Here is a 20396-nt window from a genome sequence, read left to right on the forward strand (position 1 = left end):
CCTCTAAAAATTGTTTCTAGGACTGGAATGATCTTCTCAGAAGCTTTCTGAAGCATGACTGGGAGTATTCCGCCCATACCCGGTGATTTATAGGGTGAGAAGCTGAAGATAGCAAATTTTATTTTTTCCCTCTCTAGTAGCTCCTCTAAGAGGTCCTCGGAGAGGGTTAGTATATAGTCTGGGGCATCGGTTTCCACTACATTGATTTTGCACCCTGGAAAATGTGTATTCAGAAAGACATTCAGCGACTCCCAGCCGACTCGGTCCATGAACCATCTGACCTTTTTATATATGTTGACTGTGAGTGCCCTTTGGCAAGGATTTCGCTTAATCTCGCAGATTCCTTGGTATCCTCCATGGATTCGCCATACCTCAGCGGACAAGCCTTCATAAAGGCCTTTCTGAAGGCCTTATTCAGGCTGTCCGCTTTGGCGTCCAGCTCGCCCCCTGTAGGAATGTCTTCAACTGGTTACTTTCTTCAGTTATTTTCCAATAACCTTTTGAAATAATTCCCAATCTGTTTTACGAGGGTTTCTAAAGGGAGTAGGCGTATCCGCCGCAATATTTAGCTCAAAGGGTATTCGACGGTGGTCCGAGAGGGTCTCTTCGTCGGATACTCTCCATTTACCATTTTACCTTTAGGCTCCCCTCTGTCAGCAGTTAGGTCTAGGACCTCTTCCCAACCGCAAAAATCAGCGGTACTAGGAAATATGAAGGTGGGGGTACTACCTCTATTACAAATCCTAAACGTATAATCAATAATAAATTGAAACAGCGACTCACCTCTTTCGTTAGTTTCCGAGCTGCCCGTAATATATGTCGTGAATTGGCATCGCAGTCGAGTAACACTGGACTAGCTCCTGCTTGCCTTTGTAAAGTGACGACTTCCTGTGGCGGATACGGCCTGCCGTGTGCCATGTATACTGACGATATAAGACAGCTTTGTTTATTCATCATCTCCAAGTTGACGACTGTTGTATCCGGTGAGCTGAAATTGGAACATAAGAAAGCTTTAATATGTTTTTTAACCAATACACACGCGCGGGGTTTACCTGATATACTAGTGTTTTTTTCCTTTGGTCTCTTAGCGCTAACCACGCCTTGAGTGATATGTATATTATTATCTTAAAATTTTGATTACACTAAATTCAATTCAAGGAGATATGGAAAATAAATTAAGACATCAATAACATTTAAAGTTTGTTAGAGCTATTTTTAAAGTAGTATGTAAAACATTTAAATTTAAAGTTTTGATCATCTCAGAAATTTATGATGTTTGAAATAATATACAAAGTGCCTGCGAGTGGATACAGGCTGGTTGTACAACTACGGTTTCGGGATGATTAACTTAGTTAATAAAAGTTCAGGTTGTACCATTAAATGCTTTTAAGTTACTTATAGTATGTTTTACAAATTCTGTGAGCAATTTGATGAGGGAAGATTGTTTTGCTATCGCCTTCAAGTCCAATTCTGGGACTTCGTGTTGCTGGCATGATATTCTGTGGTGATATCTGGCGCAATCATAACGAGGGCAGTCTTGGAGCAGGTGGCGAATTGTTTGCGGGGTTCGATTATCGCATGGGCAGGTGTCTTCATTGATTCGTTTCATTCATTGTAAATCGTTTCAAATAAGTTTTGTTGAACCCATGACCAGTAAAAAGCTGTGTCATTTCAAATGATATTCCGAATATTTCACGGTATAGTTTCGCATCGTCAATCGTTGGGAAGAAATGTTTAGTGCTAGAGCTAGTCGTTTCTTCGGCGTATTCACGCTGTCATTCTGCGAGCGTCTCTAACTGTATTAGCCGCTTGGGATAGCATATCGGGTATGCGGCGTATGAGAATTCAGCTGTTGTACTTGCGGCTTCTTTTGCGTGCTGGTCGGCAAGCTCATTTCCTTCAATACCGACGTGTGATTTAAGCCAGTAGAATTTTACTTCATGGCTTTGACAAAGACCGTGTAATGCCGGTGAATCGAGACAACGAGTGGCATAGAATTGCTACGATCTCGGATAGCTTCGAGACACGATCTACTGTCGCTATATAGATACAGCTTACGCGTTCTAAGCTTATTTTGGGCCCATTCCATGCGAAGTCAATTGCAAGGGCCTCAGCTTGGTAAACAGAGCAGGCAGTGTGTAGGGTAAGCTTGAAAGGCTCCCAAACTGCATTTGAATGACGGATGACAAACGCCGTGCCGCATCCCCCATTTTGTAGTTTGCAACCATCAGTATATATCCGTGTGTCGTCATTGATACTAATGGACTCTAATAGCTCCTGTGACTCTATGCATTCATATACAGTTGTTTGCTTTTGTACCGGATGCAATTGATCTCGAGGCGGAACACGGTGCTGAAGAGTCGCGTGGTCAGATATTTCATGATATGATCGCGTTGCTTTCACATTCTCTATCCGGATGATTTCATTGATCTTCAAATGAAGTGGAATGAAGCCTGCAAGAGCCAGGGCTGATGTGGCCGATACTGTGTGGAACGATCGTATGGCTCGTATGGCTAAGTTTTGTTGGAACGATCGCAAAAGTCGACGAATGTAAACAAAGTTTATGACTCTTCCCCATATACCTGCAGCGTACGTAATAGTGGGTTCTAACACTTGTCTGTTGATTGTTATAACGTTCTCAGGATGCACACCCCAAGTGTGCCTTATACCATGTCCTCACCGGAGCTAACCACGTAGTTATGGCTGTTGAGTTAGTTATCCCGATAACCCACTTCATTTAGCGTAGTTTCGCCATATAAAAATGACAGCACTTAACCATTTCACTGAGATGGTTAATAGCTAACCAACTCGAAACCACGTCGAAAGTCTGACACAACCCTGTGTTTTCCCGCCATCTGTGGGTCATTGTAAAAAATTCGTTCCTTACTAGTGTTTGGACTTAACTATGATCAGATTAGATTTACTCCGGTTTTTGAAAAAATTTGAAATCTACTCCTCTACTCCGCTTGACTTCAAATCTATTCCGTTTTTTTTTCATTCATGTTATGCCCCTCTTGTGGCCGTTTTTTGAGTGTTCACCACCGGTTTCAGTAAAAAAATTGAAAGTTAGCCAAATCTCACTGTTAAAAAGTAAACCTTTCATAGCAATGCGTCAATAAAGTAACTTCGTTATTTTTTGATGTATGGCTGTAGAAATTGGCGGATGCAGAAGTATACTTAAGTTGTTAAAAAATATATGTAGAATAAAATTTATATATAGTAGAAAAGGTTTAGATCCTATTGCTCTTTAAAAAATGAAGTGTTAGAAACGTTCTGCTTTATAGGAAATGCTAAATATTACCTAAATATGTAACATATTATCCTTACATTGCCTCGCGTTCTTATTTTTGCATGAATAGAAAATATGTAAGTCAAGCAATTAATGTCAGAAACGAAAATAAAAAATTCAATCTAGTACGGAAAATTTGTTTTTGCTCAGATTTTTAGTCCTGAATCGAGTTTTGAGGTCCGAGCACTGTTCTCTACATTTGTACTGCTTTATTATTCTTTTTGAGATGGTTAACTTTTTGGTAGGGACATGTTATTACGTACTTGCACAGGTTGTCATAGATTCGTTGGACCTTTGCTAATACATATTTTACGTGATTGGTGAATTTTAGCCGCTCGTCGATAACAACGCCAAGAAATTTTATTTCTTTAACAAATGTAAACTGTCTCCCTCCTCAGCACGCCGCGCATTCCAAGTAAATACCATAACTTGTGTTTTCGTGTCAGAAAATCTTAATTTTACGTCAACTCCCCAAGCATGTATAAGCTGCAGTGCATCGTTGGCATGCTGCTGGAGCTCCTCTACAGTTTTTGCGCTAACTATCAGAAGCACATCATCAGCAAACGCTTGAATTTCACATCCTTCGGCAAGTGGCATAGTTAAAAGCTCATCTATAATAATGTTCCACAAGGTAGGACCACATACCGATCCTTGGATGCAGCCCTTTGTTATCATCTTAGTGGCCGTTGCTTCCGCATAATCAATTGTAACTTCTCGGTTTTCTAAATAACTACCGATAAGCTTGTCAATATTAGACGACGTTTGAATTCGTTCTAATTTGTTCTGAAGTGCGGGCCACCAAGCGTTGTCGAATGCCGCTTCGATGTCAAGCGATATACAAATAACTTGACGGGATTTTCGCTTCTGTGTCTCGCTATGATTAATGGCATGACGAAGGGCATCTACAGTGAATGTTTGTTCTTTAAAACCAAACTGCTTTGGAGACCAGTAATGGCGTTTCTCAGCGTGATATATGAGCCGTTTTATAAAGAGCTTTTCTAGCACCTTTCCAAAAACTGGTAGAAGCCCTACAGGTCGGTAGGATCCCAGTTCGTCAATGTTAGTCCTATGCCTTTTTCCACGCTTTTGGAAAATACTCTATACGTCAAAAAGTTTGTGTATGTACGCGCAAAAGCTAGCCATATATCTGACGTTAAATTGTCCAAACCAGGGGCTCTGTTAGCGTTCATTGTCGACAGTGCTTCGATAACTTCTTCCTCCGTAAAGTCTTCATCATCATGAGTTTCAATGATGGTTCTAACTCGGCTCAGTAGATCACGTTGGCGAAAGGTGTTGTCGGGGGTGTCATCGGGGTAGAGTTGTTGCAGTAATAGTAAGTAGTTTTCTATGGATGCTTGTTTAATGGCATTTGCATATACGCGCTTAGCTTCAACATGCTCCTGTGCAGTTAGGTTTGTAGGCCTTCCAGTTCGTCACAAGTTGTTCAGGTTGTGATGAAGTCATTCCACCATGGATTGTAAGGCTTAGCGTTTCCGCGCAGCTTCATGGACTTTAAGCAAGCATATCTAATGTCCTCAGTAGGAGTTATAACTGCAATATCTAACTCTTGTGGCGAAATACTTAAAAAATCTGTATTAAGAACACCAGATTGGCAAAGGCGCTCCTCCAAGACTTTAAGAAATTCATTCTAGTTTGCTGTTTTGTTGTTGTACTTATAAGCGGAGTTACTTTTAGCAGCAGCAATTTGAGCATTGTGTTCTGTACTAAACGTTATGGCGCTGTGGTCCGAGTTTTGAACAGAATTGGCGTTTACCCTCCATTTTCTGACACACTGTACAATATTTTCTGAAGCAAAAGTTTTGTCAATAATTGAACATGCATGCACACCGTGCCGCACTGCATTAAACGTTGGAGTTTTCCCCGTGTTGCATATGGTCATCGCATTCGCTGCTACCAGATTCGCAACCGAGACTCCTCGCTCGTTGTTTCCTCTGAGCCCCATGAAACGTGCCAACCGAAGTCTCCGCCGGGAATTTGGAGTGCCGATGATGTGCTTCGAAGGAATGTATCTACTGAGCTTATGGTGCCAAATTGGTCAACATCTGGCTCAACATATGCGCTAGCAACGTACAGGGAGCGATGCCCGATAATGAGTTTGACAATACTTAGATTAGGTGTTGAAAACTGCGAGATTCCGAGAGCTGATCCAACAGAAGATTTTATTAAAATGCAAGCTTTCGTCGTACGGTTGGCTATTGTAAAACTAAATGTTGAGATTCCAGCTGACGTGTGATTCATTTTAGTATTGCCAATATATGGTTCGGACACCTGCGCAATGTCAACAGCGTTTGATGACATATATTGTATGAGTCCATTGTGTGCTGCAAAACATCGATGAACATTGATTTGAATAAAAGTTAGTAGTTTATTGGCCATATTCTATCCGTGATTTTATTCGCTGCTGCATGGACTTGATTTGTGGACAATGTAGAACGCTTGTTGCAGAATGTTTGTCATCTACTTTATCATTCGTTTTCTCATTGCGACTAGCACAGTTGAAACACTTACGTTTGTTGTGATTAGCTTTGTCTTGGCAATTGCCATATTGATGATCTTTGCTTGCACAGTGGGAGCATGGAGTTACTCTTGCGTTGCACCTAGTTTTGATGTGCCCGAATTGGAGGCATTTGAAACATTGAACGAAGTCAGTATCAACTCGCTGAAAGTCAATGTTAATGCGTCCGAGAGCCATTATCGCTTTCCATACGCTTGTCGAGACCTCAAAGACAGCATTGTACATGAGTTCAGTATTCCTACGGTTTCTGCGCATAAAACGAAGGGTGACTAACTCCAGCGCCAATTGTAGGGTTTTGATTTTTGATGATGCTAGTTAGTTCTCTTGCTTCAATATCTTTCGAAATACCTTTCACAATAATCTGTCTGTTTCTCGCGTTTTCGGCTGATAGATTCGATACCTCGGAAAGTTTGCGCATGGTATCATCTCGCTGTTGGACCGAGTCAAATTCCACGCGAACTTTATTATTCGACACTGGAACCATTTTTGACGGTGCATAGCAAGTATCCTTGAATGTGACACCCTTTCTAAAGGCATTCAGGACATCCGTGTGTTTGGCATTTGTGTCTGCTTTTGGTCCTATAATTATTGCGGGCTTTGCGTTTTTACTTTGATCTACTTGTTTGATTTTAACGGCATCCGCGTAACTTGTTGAAGGAACATTGAGTGATATATTTGAGCACAAAGACTGCTTAAAAACTGCTAGTTCTTCTCGTACTACCTCTCGCATGTTGCTTATAGGATATTCTTGCACGTTAGCTACATCTCGGCTCGATTGAAGAGCTGCTATGGATGCAGTCAGAGAGTCTAGCTTAGAGACTTGGCATTCGATGGCATCTTTTATTGTTCTCTTGATATTACCAGATTCCTTCAGCTGATTTTTAATCTCATTTGAGATTTTTTCAATGGCTTGTACTATTTCTATTGGTGATTTCATTTTGCGTGCCTCGACGCAGCACGACTTAAGAAGAATACATACACCGAGTTTGTGTCACCCTGTAAATATGAGCTTTAGGGCTTTGTTACCACACATCGATGCGAGCTTTAGCAGAGGCACAGACCACAAAGGATTAGGAGCTTTTTAGCAAAAGCTTTTGACCTTTAAGCTTTAGGTTTGATGTCACCGTTTAGACTTTAGAAACAGCTGATTTTCTAATATCACTCCTAATATCGTAAATCTACTCCACTTATTTATGCTGGTAATTTGTTTATTTTTATATTTTTAAGTCCAAATTAAAACAATCACGACTACAATATCACACTCGCACGATACTGATATTGATGCCTGTGTCTTAAAGCTATATTGCATCAGTATTAACTTACTACAACTACGGATTTACGCACTTAAAACTTTTGGCTTCGCTGAAAACTTTCCGATATACTAGTGTAGAAGAGGTTATAGCGGGCGTCGGTGAGTTCCTTATCCAAGGTTCCTGTATCAACGGGATGTCGATGTCTTCCTCCTTTAGGAAGACCAGTAGCTTGTCCGAGGCAGCCTTAGTGTGCCTAAGATTTGTCTGGACCACCTTCATCGACTTTCTGGGCATTGTTAACTGGCCCTGTGCCTGCCAGCACCTGGTTGGCACCTTCAGCGACCTCTTCGTCCGCGGTAACCTTGAGGTTCATATCGCCCGAAATCTGGTTGGCATCCTCGATATCAGCCTCTGGAATCGGCTCATTGGAGCGGAATATTTTTAGTTTAGCTGTTCTCACCCCGAAGAGCAGCTTGTTGTCCATTTTTGCAATGGATCAATACTTTCTTCGTTAAGCCTCAGAAGGTACGAAGTACTATGCGCGCCTTCTAGAAGCTTTTCTGCACGAATGACTACCCAGTCCCTCATGGGTATTTCTGGATTCTGCCGTTGCAGGAAGCGGATCAACTTGTCGCTGTCCATAGCCATCTTCGGCAGCCAAATACGGTCCCTGGGTCTCCTAGGTACCTCCTCGGCAGGGATTAGTTTGAACTCCAAACCCTCCCAGGCGTTGCCGAGCTCGGTTACGCACTAGCCGAGGAATTCCCTAGAGAACTCATCTCTACATTTGAAAATCCGCCAACCCCTCAGGGACTCACTGGAGTCAAATCCTGGAAGGGGGTTGTCCGGATTTTCAAACAGGTAGTCGCCCACCCGTTCAGAGAGCCTTGACTCGATCTCCACCCACATCTCCTGAACGGGCTTACCGCTGCCTGTGGCTTCGTCGACAAGCGCGACCTGAAGGTGATCCCTGGCCACCTCACAGTACCGTCGTTTCGCCAACGTTTCTTCTTTTGAATATGGAATTTTCCTTTATTTTCAAATTGAGAAATGTTGAATTCTCAACTTTTTCTCAAACGTGAGTGGAGCGGAACGAAATGAAATCCAGTTACTCTCATTGAAATATTTGTATAGTGTTGCCAATGATACATGTAAGAGAAACGCAGTTTTTATAGGAAAAGAATTTTTATTTATGCAGTTTAAAAGTTTATTTAATAGCTTATTTATTCAATTAGTTTAACAAAGAAAAATACAGTTGATGTAGAATATTAGTAGCATAGTTTGTTTTCAAATTAGAGGAATTGCGAATAACAGCTACCGCGTGGTCGAAGGGCCATTTTGCAACTGATGTAGCAGACTACCCATCGGTAGTCTGTGCCATGTTGACACTGATGGAACAGAACGGAATGCTAAAAATTTTTTTCTCAAATTGTACTTATATTGATAAACAATGTTTGTGAAAAAAACATCTTCCACCGACGTTTGGGCTGATATCCCAGCCCGCGCTTCTTTTTCGTCGACTTCCATTCAGAGTTTATTTCAGGGATTGTACCCTTATCGTTTTATACCTACCGCCAGGTACCCCCAAGAAATAGCCTAAGTATGCCAACCCCAGCACCCCTTGGGCGAGCCCGTACGGCCTGCCACTAGACGAGGCAGGGGAGTTTATTGTAGGCCCCGCCTGCTTGCATCACTGTGACATAGGAAAAAGCCTATCTTTCCACAGCGGTGTAAACAGCGATGCCCATTGCACAGTCGGCACCCGCTTGGAGGATATATCTAGGAGGGTTTTCGCCAACCAATATAAAGACAAAATGTGCTATGATATTTTATTTTGGCGATTTCTCATTTGCAGGGCTATACTTAATCCCGACTCTTGCGTCCTCGTTCGCGCTCTTTGGGCAACGATAGCAACCCATGTGCGATATGCGGTAACCAATCCTAGTGGGGCCTTGGATCACCGCAGAAAGAGAGGGAGCTTTGGTGGGGCCACTCCTACTTATTCGGCTAAAGGGCTCACTGAAATCTGCAGTGCCAGTTCATCAGTAGGTGCGGCTGCAAGCGGGAGTCTGTCTTGGAACAAGTGGATCGCTAGATAAGCGTGTACTCGGTTGCGGATCCCCGTCCTAGCAATGGGTTGTACACTGGGTTTGGGACCCGCCCCGTAAAAACTATTTGCTATGAAGACGACCAACAAAGCGTCGGATGAGACTCCCCCTTTTGATGTCGACCACGGCAAACGTATAAAAGACTATGATTTCAGGGCATGCACTTGGAATGTCCAGACCATTAATGGGGAAGGTGGCTCTGCCCAGCTGGTTCATGTCCTCTTAAGGGTAAAGGCTGACATCACCACAATCGAAGAAATGCGTTGGACGAGGCAAGACAAGTAATGCCAGGAGCCATGCGACGTCTACCACAGCTGTCATGTAAAGGAGCGCAATATTGGTGTTGGATTTGTGCTGAGAGAGAGATACTCCGTCGCCGAGTACTGTCGTTCACCCCGGTGGACGAACGTCTAGCCACAATCCGCATCAAAGCGCTTATTCTTCAATCTCGCTCATCTGCACCATTCCCCGGTGGAAGAGAAGGACGACGCGTCTCTCCTTGGCGACTTCAATGTCAGGGTGGGCAAGGAAGGGCGTCACTGTCAGAAAATTCAGCCTACATGGCGCAACGTCCGACAACGGACTTGGGCTTATTGACTTCGCCGGTGCTCGAAATATGGTAGTATGCAGTACTAGGTTTAAGCATAGAAAGATGCATCAAGCTACGTGGCTGTTTCCAGATCGAAAAACGTGAAACCAAATCAATTATGTTGTGATAGACGGAAGGCATGCTTCCAGTGTTTTAGAAGTACGTACTCTCCGAGGGCCAAATAAGCAAAAAATGTGCGCCCAAAAATACAAGGAAAGCTTAGCGTGGAAAAGTTTCAGTCACAAGATATGGCCAATGCATTCGCTTCTCGACTCTCACACCTGTTCACAGAGAACACTCTTCAACAAACCGACATATGCGAACACAGAAACCACATTTCCAGTTCTTTAAGTACCGCCGCCGAAGAAGTAGTCGGATCTCAGCGAGACCGAAAGAACAACTGGTACGATGAGTAGTGTCAAAAAGATGCAGAGCAAAAAGATTACGCTACAGGGCCACGCTACGGTCGGGTACAGCGCAAGCCATGTGGGACCGGTTGAAGGTATTTGCCACAATAGGAAGAGAGAGGCCGAAATACGTGAGTTCGAAGAGCTTGAAATGCAGGCCGACAGAAAGAACGCCCGAAAATTTTACCAGAGGTTTAGGCGACTTACGGAAGATTTTAAGACCATGGCGAACTCTTGTAAGAACAACAATGGCGAGCAAGTGACTGATGTCCAGAACGTACTTCAATTATGGAGGGAACACTTTCCCCCCTTACTGAATGGTAGAAGCACGAAAATTGTAGGGAAGGCGAACCCGAGCCACAAGTCGATATAGATGGAGTCCGTGTTCCACCGCCTGACTATGACGAGGTACGAATAGCAATTATCCGGCTGAGCTATTCAAGTACGGCAACGTGAAGTTGACAAAGTGCAGCAATTAACTCTTATGCAGAATATGGTCAGATGAACGCATGCCCAAGGACTGGAATCTAAGTGTGCTCAGCCCAATCCCCAAAAAAGGCGACTCCGCCATTCACGCCAACTACCGCGGGATCAGCCTTCTAAGCATAGATTACAAAGTCTTATCGAGCGTATTGTGTGAAAGACTGAAGGAATTGAAAATGTATTTTTTTTTCCAATTCCTTTGAAAGGAATTGAAAATGTAACTGATTTTTTTCGAATTCCATTCCTCAAGGTAATTTAAAAAGTAATCGAATAAAGTATAAAAAAAAATCTTACTGTTGAATTGCAATAGATTTGTTAAATTTCTTGGTTGCTAACTGCCTTGAATGAATAACTTATATCTAAGTACTAATTGGACTTTAAGAATGCTGAATAACTTAAACTGTAGCTGTTCAGTTTATAGGGTAACGGTTAAATTTTCCAGATCCTACCGCGAACGCGCTGCGCGGCAGATGAGACCCATATATGTCGAAGCAGGCATAACCCGCCCGAATACTTTCATGCTCGCCTTTCGGTGAAGAACAGTTCGGACAGTTGCTGCCTCGGGCACTGCTGTTTTCTTGGACTAATCCCTGCGTATCTATAAAAAAGCACTGACTTAATTGTGTAAATATATTGTTTGTTTGTTTGTTTGTTTGTTTATTCTTTATTTTCTCATAACATTTTTACATTCTTCACTAAAAATATATATCAGTACACATGTTGAACTTAAATAAGAAAATAGTGGCTTTAAGTGTTCAATGAAAGAACAGAGGTAATGCCATTTCATTTATTATAAATTATTAAATGCTGTGGGGCGCATTTCGAAAATCACAAGGCAAAAAGGAAAAAGAAAAATAACAATAGATTAATATATTAAATATGTAATGCACGAATATGTAGATATTTGTACAATATATAAATGAAAACATTACATTATAATGCAATATTCGATTAAAACCTTGAAATAATACAAATAGTAAATAATTATATAATAGGTCGCAACAGAATTTCGATTTCGTCGTAGTTGAAACCAAAAAGCCACACTTTAATATCTTTAAGAAATACGGATAATCTTCTAATGACTTGGATTACTTTGGGTAGCTTATTAAACAATTTACAAGATATTGTGGTGTAAAAGTTACGGAAAAACGTAGTGCGAGAGCTAGGAACAGCAACATGAGAATGTGATTTACTCCTCAGACTGTAGGAAGTGTGTATTGAGCTTTGTAGATAGCCGCTCCTCAAAAAGAAAATTTTTAAAACTTTATAATAATACAAGTGTTTCACGGGGAGAATATTAAGTTTTTTAAAAAGATCCAAAGAATGTGCTAGACGGCCGACGTTGCAAATTCTACGTATGAGACATTTCTGTAAAATTAACAGTGGTCGAATTTTAGTGGTATATGCACAACCCCAACAACTCAATCCATACTGTAATTTAGAATGAATTAGTCCGTGATACACTATTTCCAGCATTTTGGTTGAACACAGTTTTTTTAGGCGGTAAAAAGAGCGTACAGTTGATAGCAGATAATGCTTCAAGGCCGAAATATGTGATGACCAGCTTAAATTCTGATCAACTATAACTCCTAGGTACTTGAAATTAAGAACAACTTCGATCTTGAAACATTTACGGTCACAGACTGTTTTCTGGTCAAAAGTGTCTAGAGATTTTTGTTGAGCACACGCATTGCTACACAACTTGTGCCGCATACAGCTGGAGGCATGAAAAATTACTTCATTGTTAGGTATTTCCTTTCCACTAAGACTAAAATACATTAATTTCGTTTCGCTGCTCACCACCAGTTTATGACTTGCGAACCAAGTCCTAAGAAATGCACATCATGATTTATATCTGCAAAAAGATCAAATGCACTATTTGATCCATAAGCAATCGCAAGATCATCGGCAAAAGCCGTTACTTTTCCTTTAAAAGGCAACGAAAATACAGAATTGATATAAATCAGAAACAAAATTGGTCCGAGAACTGAACCTTGTGGAACACCTAAAGTTATGAGTCTGGTTGCACTCAGATTGTTGTCGATTTTCACCCTTTGAATTCTATTCCTTAGGTAGGACTTAAACCAACTAAGAATGGTTACGCGAAAACCAGTGGAGTTTAGCTTATTTAGGAGAATATTATGGTCAACCATATCAAATGCTTTTGTTATATCAACAAAAAGACTAGCACAATATTTTTTCTCATCGAGTGCCTTATATATAAAAGAACAAAACTCAAGAAGAGCGTCTTCAGTTGAAAGGCCTGACCTAAAACCGAATTGCATGGGACTAAAGTAATTAATTTTGTTTAAGTATGATAAAACTCTACATTTCACAGCTTTTTCAAAAATTTTCGAGATTGAGGATAACAGAGAAATAGGTCTATAATTGTTTTTTTCTTCTCTATTCCCTTTTTTGAAGAGTGGTATTACGATTGCACATTTAAAATCTTCTGGAAAGACTCCAGCGGCTATACTTGAGTTGAATAAATGTTTTAAAATGTCTACAATGAATAGTGCTATGTTCTTTATCGTTCGATTCGAAATGTTGTCATTTCCACTAGAATTAGAATTGTTCAGAGATTTTATTATGTCAAGTATTTCCGAACCAGAAATAGGATCAAAGAAGAAGCTACTTCTAGGAGGAACGCATACGGAGTGTATTTGATCAGTATAGCACATGCAATGTTCTAAATTACTACTAGGTACGGAAGCTATTCCAACATTAGTAAAAAAATCGTTGAGCTCATTAGCAACTTCCAAAGAGTCAGAAATATCAACACCGTCTACGTTTAAAATAATCGAGTTAACATTGCTCTTGGCATTACGATTTATAATATTATTCACTACCTCCCATTCTTTCCTTATGTCACCTTGTGCAGCTATGAACGAATTTTTATAGTATCCATCCCGTCTACAACGAATTTCTTTATTAAGTCTAGTTGTCAAACGGTGCGCACGTTTCCGGAGTCTAGTATTGGTTGGATGCTTGTAACATTTTTTGCGCAACTTGTTCTTTAGCCTGATTTTTTTAATTAAGCTTCGAGCAATCCAAGGTTTGAGCCTTACATCGAATTTTTTTGGAAGGACCGCAAAGCTTTACTGGTTTACGTATTCTTTAAGTTTATTTATAAATAAATTAAACGCCTTGGTCACGTCCTTTTCTGCGTATACCGTTTCCCAGCTTTCATAAAGTAGAACTTCATTAAGAAATTTAAAATTAATTTTTGTCCTATCTAGTAATTTGTTGTTATTGCTGTTTCGCTCATTGTGCAAACTTCTAAATTGTAGACCAGTTAAGCAATGGTCAGAAATTCCAAGGTCAAGGTTTATACCGGCCAACGTTCTGGATGCCATATTACTGAACCGCCTATAAACATGGTCTAAACAAGAGCCTGAAACAGGCCGTGTAGTCCCATTTATAAAAGAAATTAGGCCATGCTCCGCAATAAGTGCAAGATGGTTATCTAAAGCAACGTTCGCACCTAATAAATCTAGATTGAAATCGCCCAAAATGATGAGATTTGATGTTTTTTGACTACTCAGAAAAACCGAAAATTCTTCATGGAACAGCTGAAATGACTGTGAATGAAACCTGTATACACACGCGAAACTGAATGGTTCATTGTTTATTTTCAAAGATATTATTATAATATCAGCGCTCGACAGTTGGGAACGTATAACTTCGCACTCATACATATTACGTATAAATACTCCTACACCACCTGCTGAATATGAATCATTTGTATTTGTAAAGAAATTATAACTAGGGATATGGTAATCATTAATTTCATAGGGAAAAATCCATATTTCTGAAACGAAAACAATATCGGGAAGATTTTGAAAGTCTTCAAGGTGGCAAGCTAATGAATCGAAATTCCGTCTAAGACTTCTTACATTTTGATGTAAAACAGTTAATGTGTTGGCTTCAGATGCTACTAAGTTGAAATCGGTAATAATACCCTTGGTAGGGCTGTTTTCTATAAAAACGGATCTTGAATTCATAGTTTTGCTTAAAATTAATATGAGTTTACAATTCTCTAAATAGGAATATTAGCTAGATCCTCAAATGTTCTTATATAAACAGCCCTATCATTTACAGACTTTTTCATCAATAGTCGTGAGTTGCTAAACCATAAATACTTAAAATGCTTTTCCTTTTTCACCTTAGTCGCTGCCAAAAACAAAGCTTTGTTGTAGTTAGTAAGGCAATTATTAATGTAAATGTTTTTATTGTTAACATCGGAAAATATTGACGTGTTTAGATTCTTCCTTGCCGTTCGTTTGGCCGTCATGATCTTCTTTTTGCTTTCTGCCGATGCGAGCTTTACGCAAATAATATTTTTAAAGCTGACTTTCGATGGTGAATATCCCCTCAAATTCATGCGTTTGATGTTAAACTTCTCAATTTCATCATTCGATACCATCACATTTAATGCATCACTGAAAATTTTGCTTAAACACTCTTTTGCATTTTCGTGATTAACGTTCGGCACTCCTACAATTTCAATGGAATTTTCTAGTAGCTTTTGTTCTCTCCAATTTAGCTTACTTTCAAGCTTAGATACCTTCACCCTCAATTCGTTGTTTTCTTCCTTCAGTTGTTGTATTGAACTGAGAAAGTCAATGTTTATTTGTTTAAGGTTTATTATCTCTTCGTATAAGAGCTGAAGAGTTATTTTATCATTTTCGTTATCATTTGTTGCTTTGTGCTGCTCTTGCAGTTGAACATTACCTCCTTGTTCTGCTACGTTTACTGCTTTGCGCTGCTCACCGGAGCGTTGACTTACCGAATGCCCGACTTTATTCTCAGATGTTCGCATGTGTTCAAGAGAAACACTTTGTTTTTTACTGGCAGTAGATGTATTTAGTTGTTGGCTTAGGCTGTCCGCTATCTGAGTTAGAATTGTTGTTGGTTGTTGTAATGTTTTCCTGCGCATAGCACTGCACTTGTCACAACGATATTTCTTATTGTTTGCCTTGAAAAACTCAATATCAGCAGCTTTGATATTAACACATTTGCAGTGAAAATAGTTTTTGCAATCACAACAGTAAATTTTATTTGCACTATTGCGTTCAATTCTTTCCTTGCATATTGGACAGTTCATTTTGGAAATTAAAATTTTTTAAAAATTACGCGTAATCGATGATCAAAGTGAGCGCCCCACGATCACTTCTAATCACTTCGCTTAACGAGTAATGCTGCCCAAAATGGCGAGCATTCTGGAGCCTTTGAAGTACTCTTACTGGTATCCTGCGTTACAAATGAGGATAGAGTCCGCTTGAATTACGAGCCCTGTCAGACTGAAGATTCTACCTCCTAAAAGTTTGAACAAAAAACTTCTGGAAAATTTAGATAGTGTTACATAGATATGTATTTCACTAATGTAGTATATTAAATATTATAAAGTCGGAAAAACTCAACGCTGAAGCAAACAAATTCTTTTTTTGTTCGCAATATCCGTAGTAGGCTATGGCGACCCCAAATAAAATTATTTATGATTAAACGTTAACTATTTTGTAATGTTGGGGAATGGTGACAAAAATTTTAAGTTTTCATTAAGGATTCTTTAAACAGCTTTTATGTGATATCTTATTGTTTTCATTACGCTTTTTACTATTTTTTACATTCGTATGAGTAATTTTTTATTAATTTTGCTATTGCGTAATTTATATATCAACTCTTCGTTGATAATATGATCACGTCGTTTGATAAAATGTTGTAAATTTTTTCTTCATTTTAATTGTTCGGCTTTTGGATAAGTGTAAACATTTAGGAAAAATTTTCTGGCAAAGCTTCCCCAAACACTTTTCGTTTGGTACCTATTATGTGCTATTTCATTTAATTTAAATATTTGTTAGTTTTTTAATAGGTTATATTGTTCAGAAGATATTAATATTTTAAAAAGTCAAAAAAATTTAAATTTTACCATTGATATCTTCTTTATTTTTTACTTCTGCCAGATAATTTTGGTAGGGTTGAAATCAGCACAAAAAGTTCTATCGACCCCATTTCTGGCTTTTGTATAGCTAAACTTTTGATATTCTAGACTTATGTGCACGGAAAGACCTCGGACTATCTCTGATAAAATTCTGCAGTACGGGAACAGACTTACAGTCAAAAGTTGGTTACAGTTTGGATTATCAATGACACAAACCAAATTCGGTAAAAAAGCGTTGCATTCGCATAAACTCCAAATAAAAGTGGTGTTTAAGAAGAGTTTAACGAAATTTTTATATGGTAAACTCCGAGCTTAGAGTAGAGTTCAGCGCTAAACTCCAAAATGGCCCACAAACTCAAACTAATATTACTTTAAGATAGTACGATAATCCTCATTGAGAAAATTGTGGTTTTTGGTAAAGGGGCCGTGCACCTCCTATACAAACCGAATGTTTCATACTTCATATCTCTGCAAGTTTTCATGGTAGAGTACTCGAACATGGGACGGAGATATATGAAAACAATCACAAGGTCATGAAGAACAAGTAAGAAAGTCTACCTTCGGGCGGAGCCGAACATTAAATACCCGGCGCAATTATTAAATATATGTTTTCCACCTTTCCGAAAACTACCGCTATATGGTAAGCCGTGGTTTTCACCCCTACTTTAAACATCTTCGATTGAACGTTCACTTAGACATAATGAGATAAACTTATATAGTCATATTTGGGCGATACCACACCAAAATTCCAATCAATGTTAGTTCTTTTCAAGGGATTGACTTTAGTATCAATTTTGAGTAAGTTAGCGTCCTTAAATTTCGAAATATTGAAGTTTCAAGCATTTCTGAAATTTACCCTTATATGAAAAGCGGCCGTAATTTTGTCCGATTTCAATAATTTTCAACGTTTTACTTTTATGTGATAATAAGTGGGCGGTGCTACGCCCATTTTCCAAAATTTTATTATAAATGTATTTCTTGGTAAAGAATTGTTGCAAGCATCAATTTTGAATAAATTAGCTAAGTATTTACTGATTTATCGAAGATTTCGTATTTTTCTAAATTTAGAAAATTTCGGCCATTTGGTATGTTGTACCAAGGCCAAGAACTGTGCCAAGTTTGGAAGAAATTGGTGTAGCGGTTACCAAGATATACACATCCCTAGAACACACACCCAGAAAATACCACGTAAACACACACCCGGGATACGTTTGTACCCGGGACCTTATTTTGCGGTTTTTTTAATACTTATTCAACCGATTTCTATGATTTTTTTTTGAAATGTATATTTTAATATATAACCAGTATTTTGTCTTTTGTTTCATTCGAATATTCCTACTGGTTCCAGCGATATGGGCAAATAAAGTCAGGACATGCAACAGTGGATTTTTGTTTTTGTTGTTGTCCTGATAAATGCAAAACAAAATAATATAATTTATAATAATATACTTGTAGAGTAACAACGAATACACATTTTGGTTTTTATTTCATTGAAATATTCTACCTGGTTCAAAAGATATGTGCAAAAAGGTCGCGCAAGGTATGGGTACGTAGGTAGCAAATACACTGGTATAACTGGTTTTTGTATTTTATATGCAGCTGCAAGGGTTGTTTTCACACGAGGTGTTGTTATAAATGCTGCCTGTTGATATTTTCATTATTGTTTTGGTGCTCAAAAGTGTAAGAAGTGAAAATATAAGTGAAAATAAATATAACTGAAACTATAAATAACTGGATACGAAATGACTTCAAGAAGAAACGAATATTTATCAAGTGCAGCATATAGAAGGTAAAAAATGTAAAATAAGCAACAATGTAAACATATACTAATTTTTTTTATTATGCAGGCTAACTGAGGAACAGCGAGAATCATATATACAATCTTTATTTGATGAAATTTGTGACGATGACGCTCCCTATGACTTTGACTCAGAAGATGAAGAAGAAATTCAAATCAATGACATTGAAATTGCTGATGACGATGCTGAAGTTTCGCAAAGTGCCGCAGAAGTATTACCTGATTATGCGGACTATGAGGATGATGAAGAAGACGATGAAGAAGAAGAAGTAGAAGAAAATAATGAATTACCTGCTAGTGCCGAAAAATTTGTTGCACGTGATGGTACTGAGTGGATGAAAGAACCAAATGTAAGTCGTCAGGTACTCAGACAAAATATTATAAGAGAACGTTCTGGACCAGCTAGATGCACTGAAATGTTGTCAATAGAGCAAACATTCAAATGTTTCATGAACGTTGAAATGGCTGATATAATTATGCGCCACACAAATAAGTTAGCAAAAGAAACTTATAATGCTTACAACAATGCGCATCCAAACACAACTCCTAAGTCATGGACGCCTGTGTCAATAACAGAGCTGTATGCATTTTTTGGCATACTTATTATGACTGGTGCGAACCATAGCAATGGAGAACATGTTCGAGATTTATGGAGCGTCAAAAACTATCCTTTATATCGCGCCACAATGGGAGTCAACCGTTTCTGTTCGATATTGCGGTTCCTAAGATTTGACGATAAAAACACTCGTGCAACACGCTTACTAACTGATAAAGCAGCACCGATCAGTGAGTTGTGGACGATGATGAACAATAATCTTGCTGCACATTACAAGCCCAGCTCATGCTTGACGATTGATGAACAATTATTTCCTTACCGTGGACGCACACGGTTTACGCAGTACATACCGTCAAAACCTGCTAAATATGGTATCAAGGTTTGGTGGATTTGCGATGCCACAAATGCATATCCACTGCATGGACAAATATATACTGGCCAAGCAGAAACTGGTAGGGAAACGAACCAAGGCGAACGAGTGGTGAAGGATTTGTCTGCCAAATACCAAGGAAGTGGCCGAAACATTACAATGGACAATTTGTTTACGACCTTGCCAGTTGCAGAACTGCTTCTCACCTGGAAACTCACGATCGTTGGAACTTTGCGCAAAAACAAATCATATATTCCTCAAGAAATGAAGCAGAACAAAAACAGGACAATTGGTTCAACGACATTTGGCTTCAAAAATAATGTGACAATGTGCTCTTATGTTCCCAAAAAAAATAAAGCAGTAATTTTGCTTTCGACCATGCATAATGATGCTGAAATAGCTGACAGTGGGAAACCTGAAATAATTGAATATTATAATCGTACCAAAGGTGGTGTTGATCGAATGGACCAAATGTTTGCGGAATATCCAACACAAAGACAAACAAAACGATGGCCACTAGCGATGTTCTTCAACATGTTGGACATTACAGCTCTTGCAGCCTACATTGTCTACGATTTGAATAACCCTATGTTGCCTTGGAGAACAAACAACAAGCGTAAGCAGATCCTGCGCAGCTTGGCTGAAGCATTGTGTATGCCCATTATTGAAGCCAGAGCCATAAATCGTCAAGTGACGCGAAATTTTTCGACTAAAATTGCTATTGAAGCATATTTCAACCGACCGGTGGAATCAATGGTGTCAACAGCAGCATCAACATCTGCCGCAGCGCGCACGCCAAAACCTGTGTCCGGATCTTGCTATTTATGTTACGCACAAGAGGAAAAACGCCGTAGAAAAACCAGAAAGCTGTGCGACAAATGTAAGAAGCCAATGTGTCTTGAACATTCGGTCACATCAACAAATTGCTCTATTTGCCATGATTTTCCTTAGATATAAGATGCATTTTTATAATTTTTATAATAAAAGTCAATAATATAATGTGTGAAATGAATATTTTTAATTTTTCAAATAAAAAAATAATATAAAAAATTTTTTTTTTTTATTA

At 39.1% G+C, this 20396-nt stretch overlaps 1 protein-coding gene across 1 annotated transcript; it reads right to left on the bottom strand.

Annotated features, from left to right (window-relative positions):
- Positions 1 to 11448: 11448 nt before the first annotated feature.
- Positions 11449 to 15772, bottom strand: LOC108365454 (uncharacterized). The gene is made up of 2 exons (XM_017619484.1): positions 14831 to 15772; positions 11449 to 11472 (listed from the first exon to the last, which is right to left on the bottom strand). Exons 1-2 carry the CDS (start codon positions 15770 to 15772, stop codon positions 11449 to 11451), a joined length of 966 nt encoding a protein of 321 aa, XP_017474973.1.
- Between the last annotated feature and the right edge of the window lie 4624 nt (positions 15773 to 20396).

The sequence above is a fragment of the Rhagoletis zephyria genome, unplaced genomic scaffold, assembly GCF_001687245.7.
Source record: "Rhagoletis zephyria isolate East Lansing unplaced genomic scaffold, Rhagoletis_zephyria_1.1 Rzeph_scaffold_01876, whole genome shotgun sequence".
NCBI classification, from domain to species: Eukaryota; Metazoa; Arthropoda; class Insecta; order Diptera; family Tephritidae; genus Rhagoletis; species Rhagoletis zephyria.

Bases quoted from the DNA above. Each gene is read 5' to 3' on its own strand.
- LOC108365454 (XM_017619484.1), bottom strand. From the start codon at position 15,772: ATGAACTGTCCAATATGCAAGGAAAGAATTGAACGCAATAGTGCAAAT. The intron at 11,473-14,830 runs GTGAAAAAGGAA...TGCGCCCCACAG, and splicing joins TGTTTTTGGCAGCGACTAAG to CATTTAATAATTTATAATAA.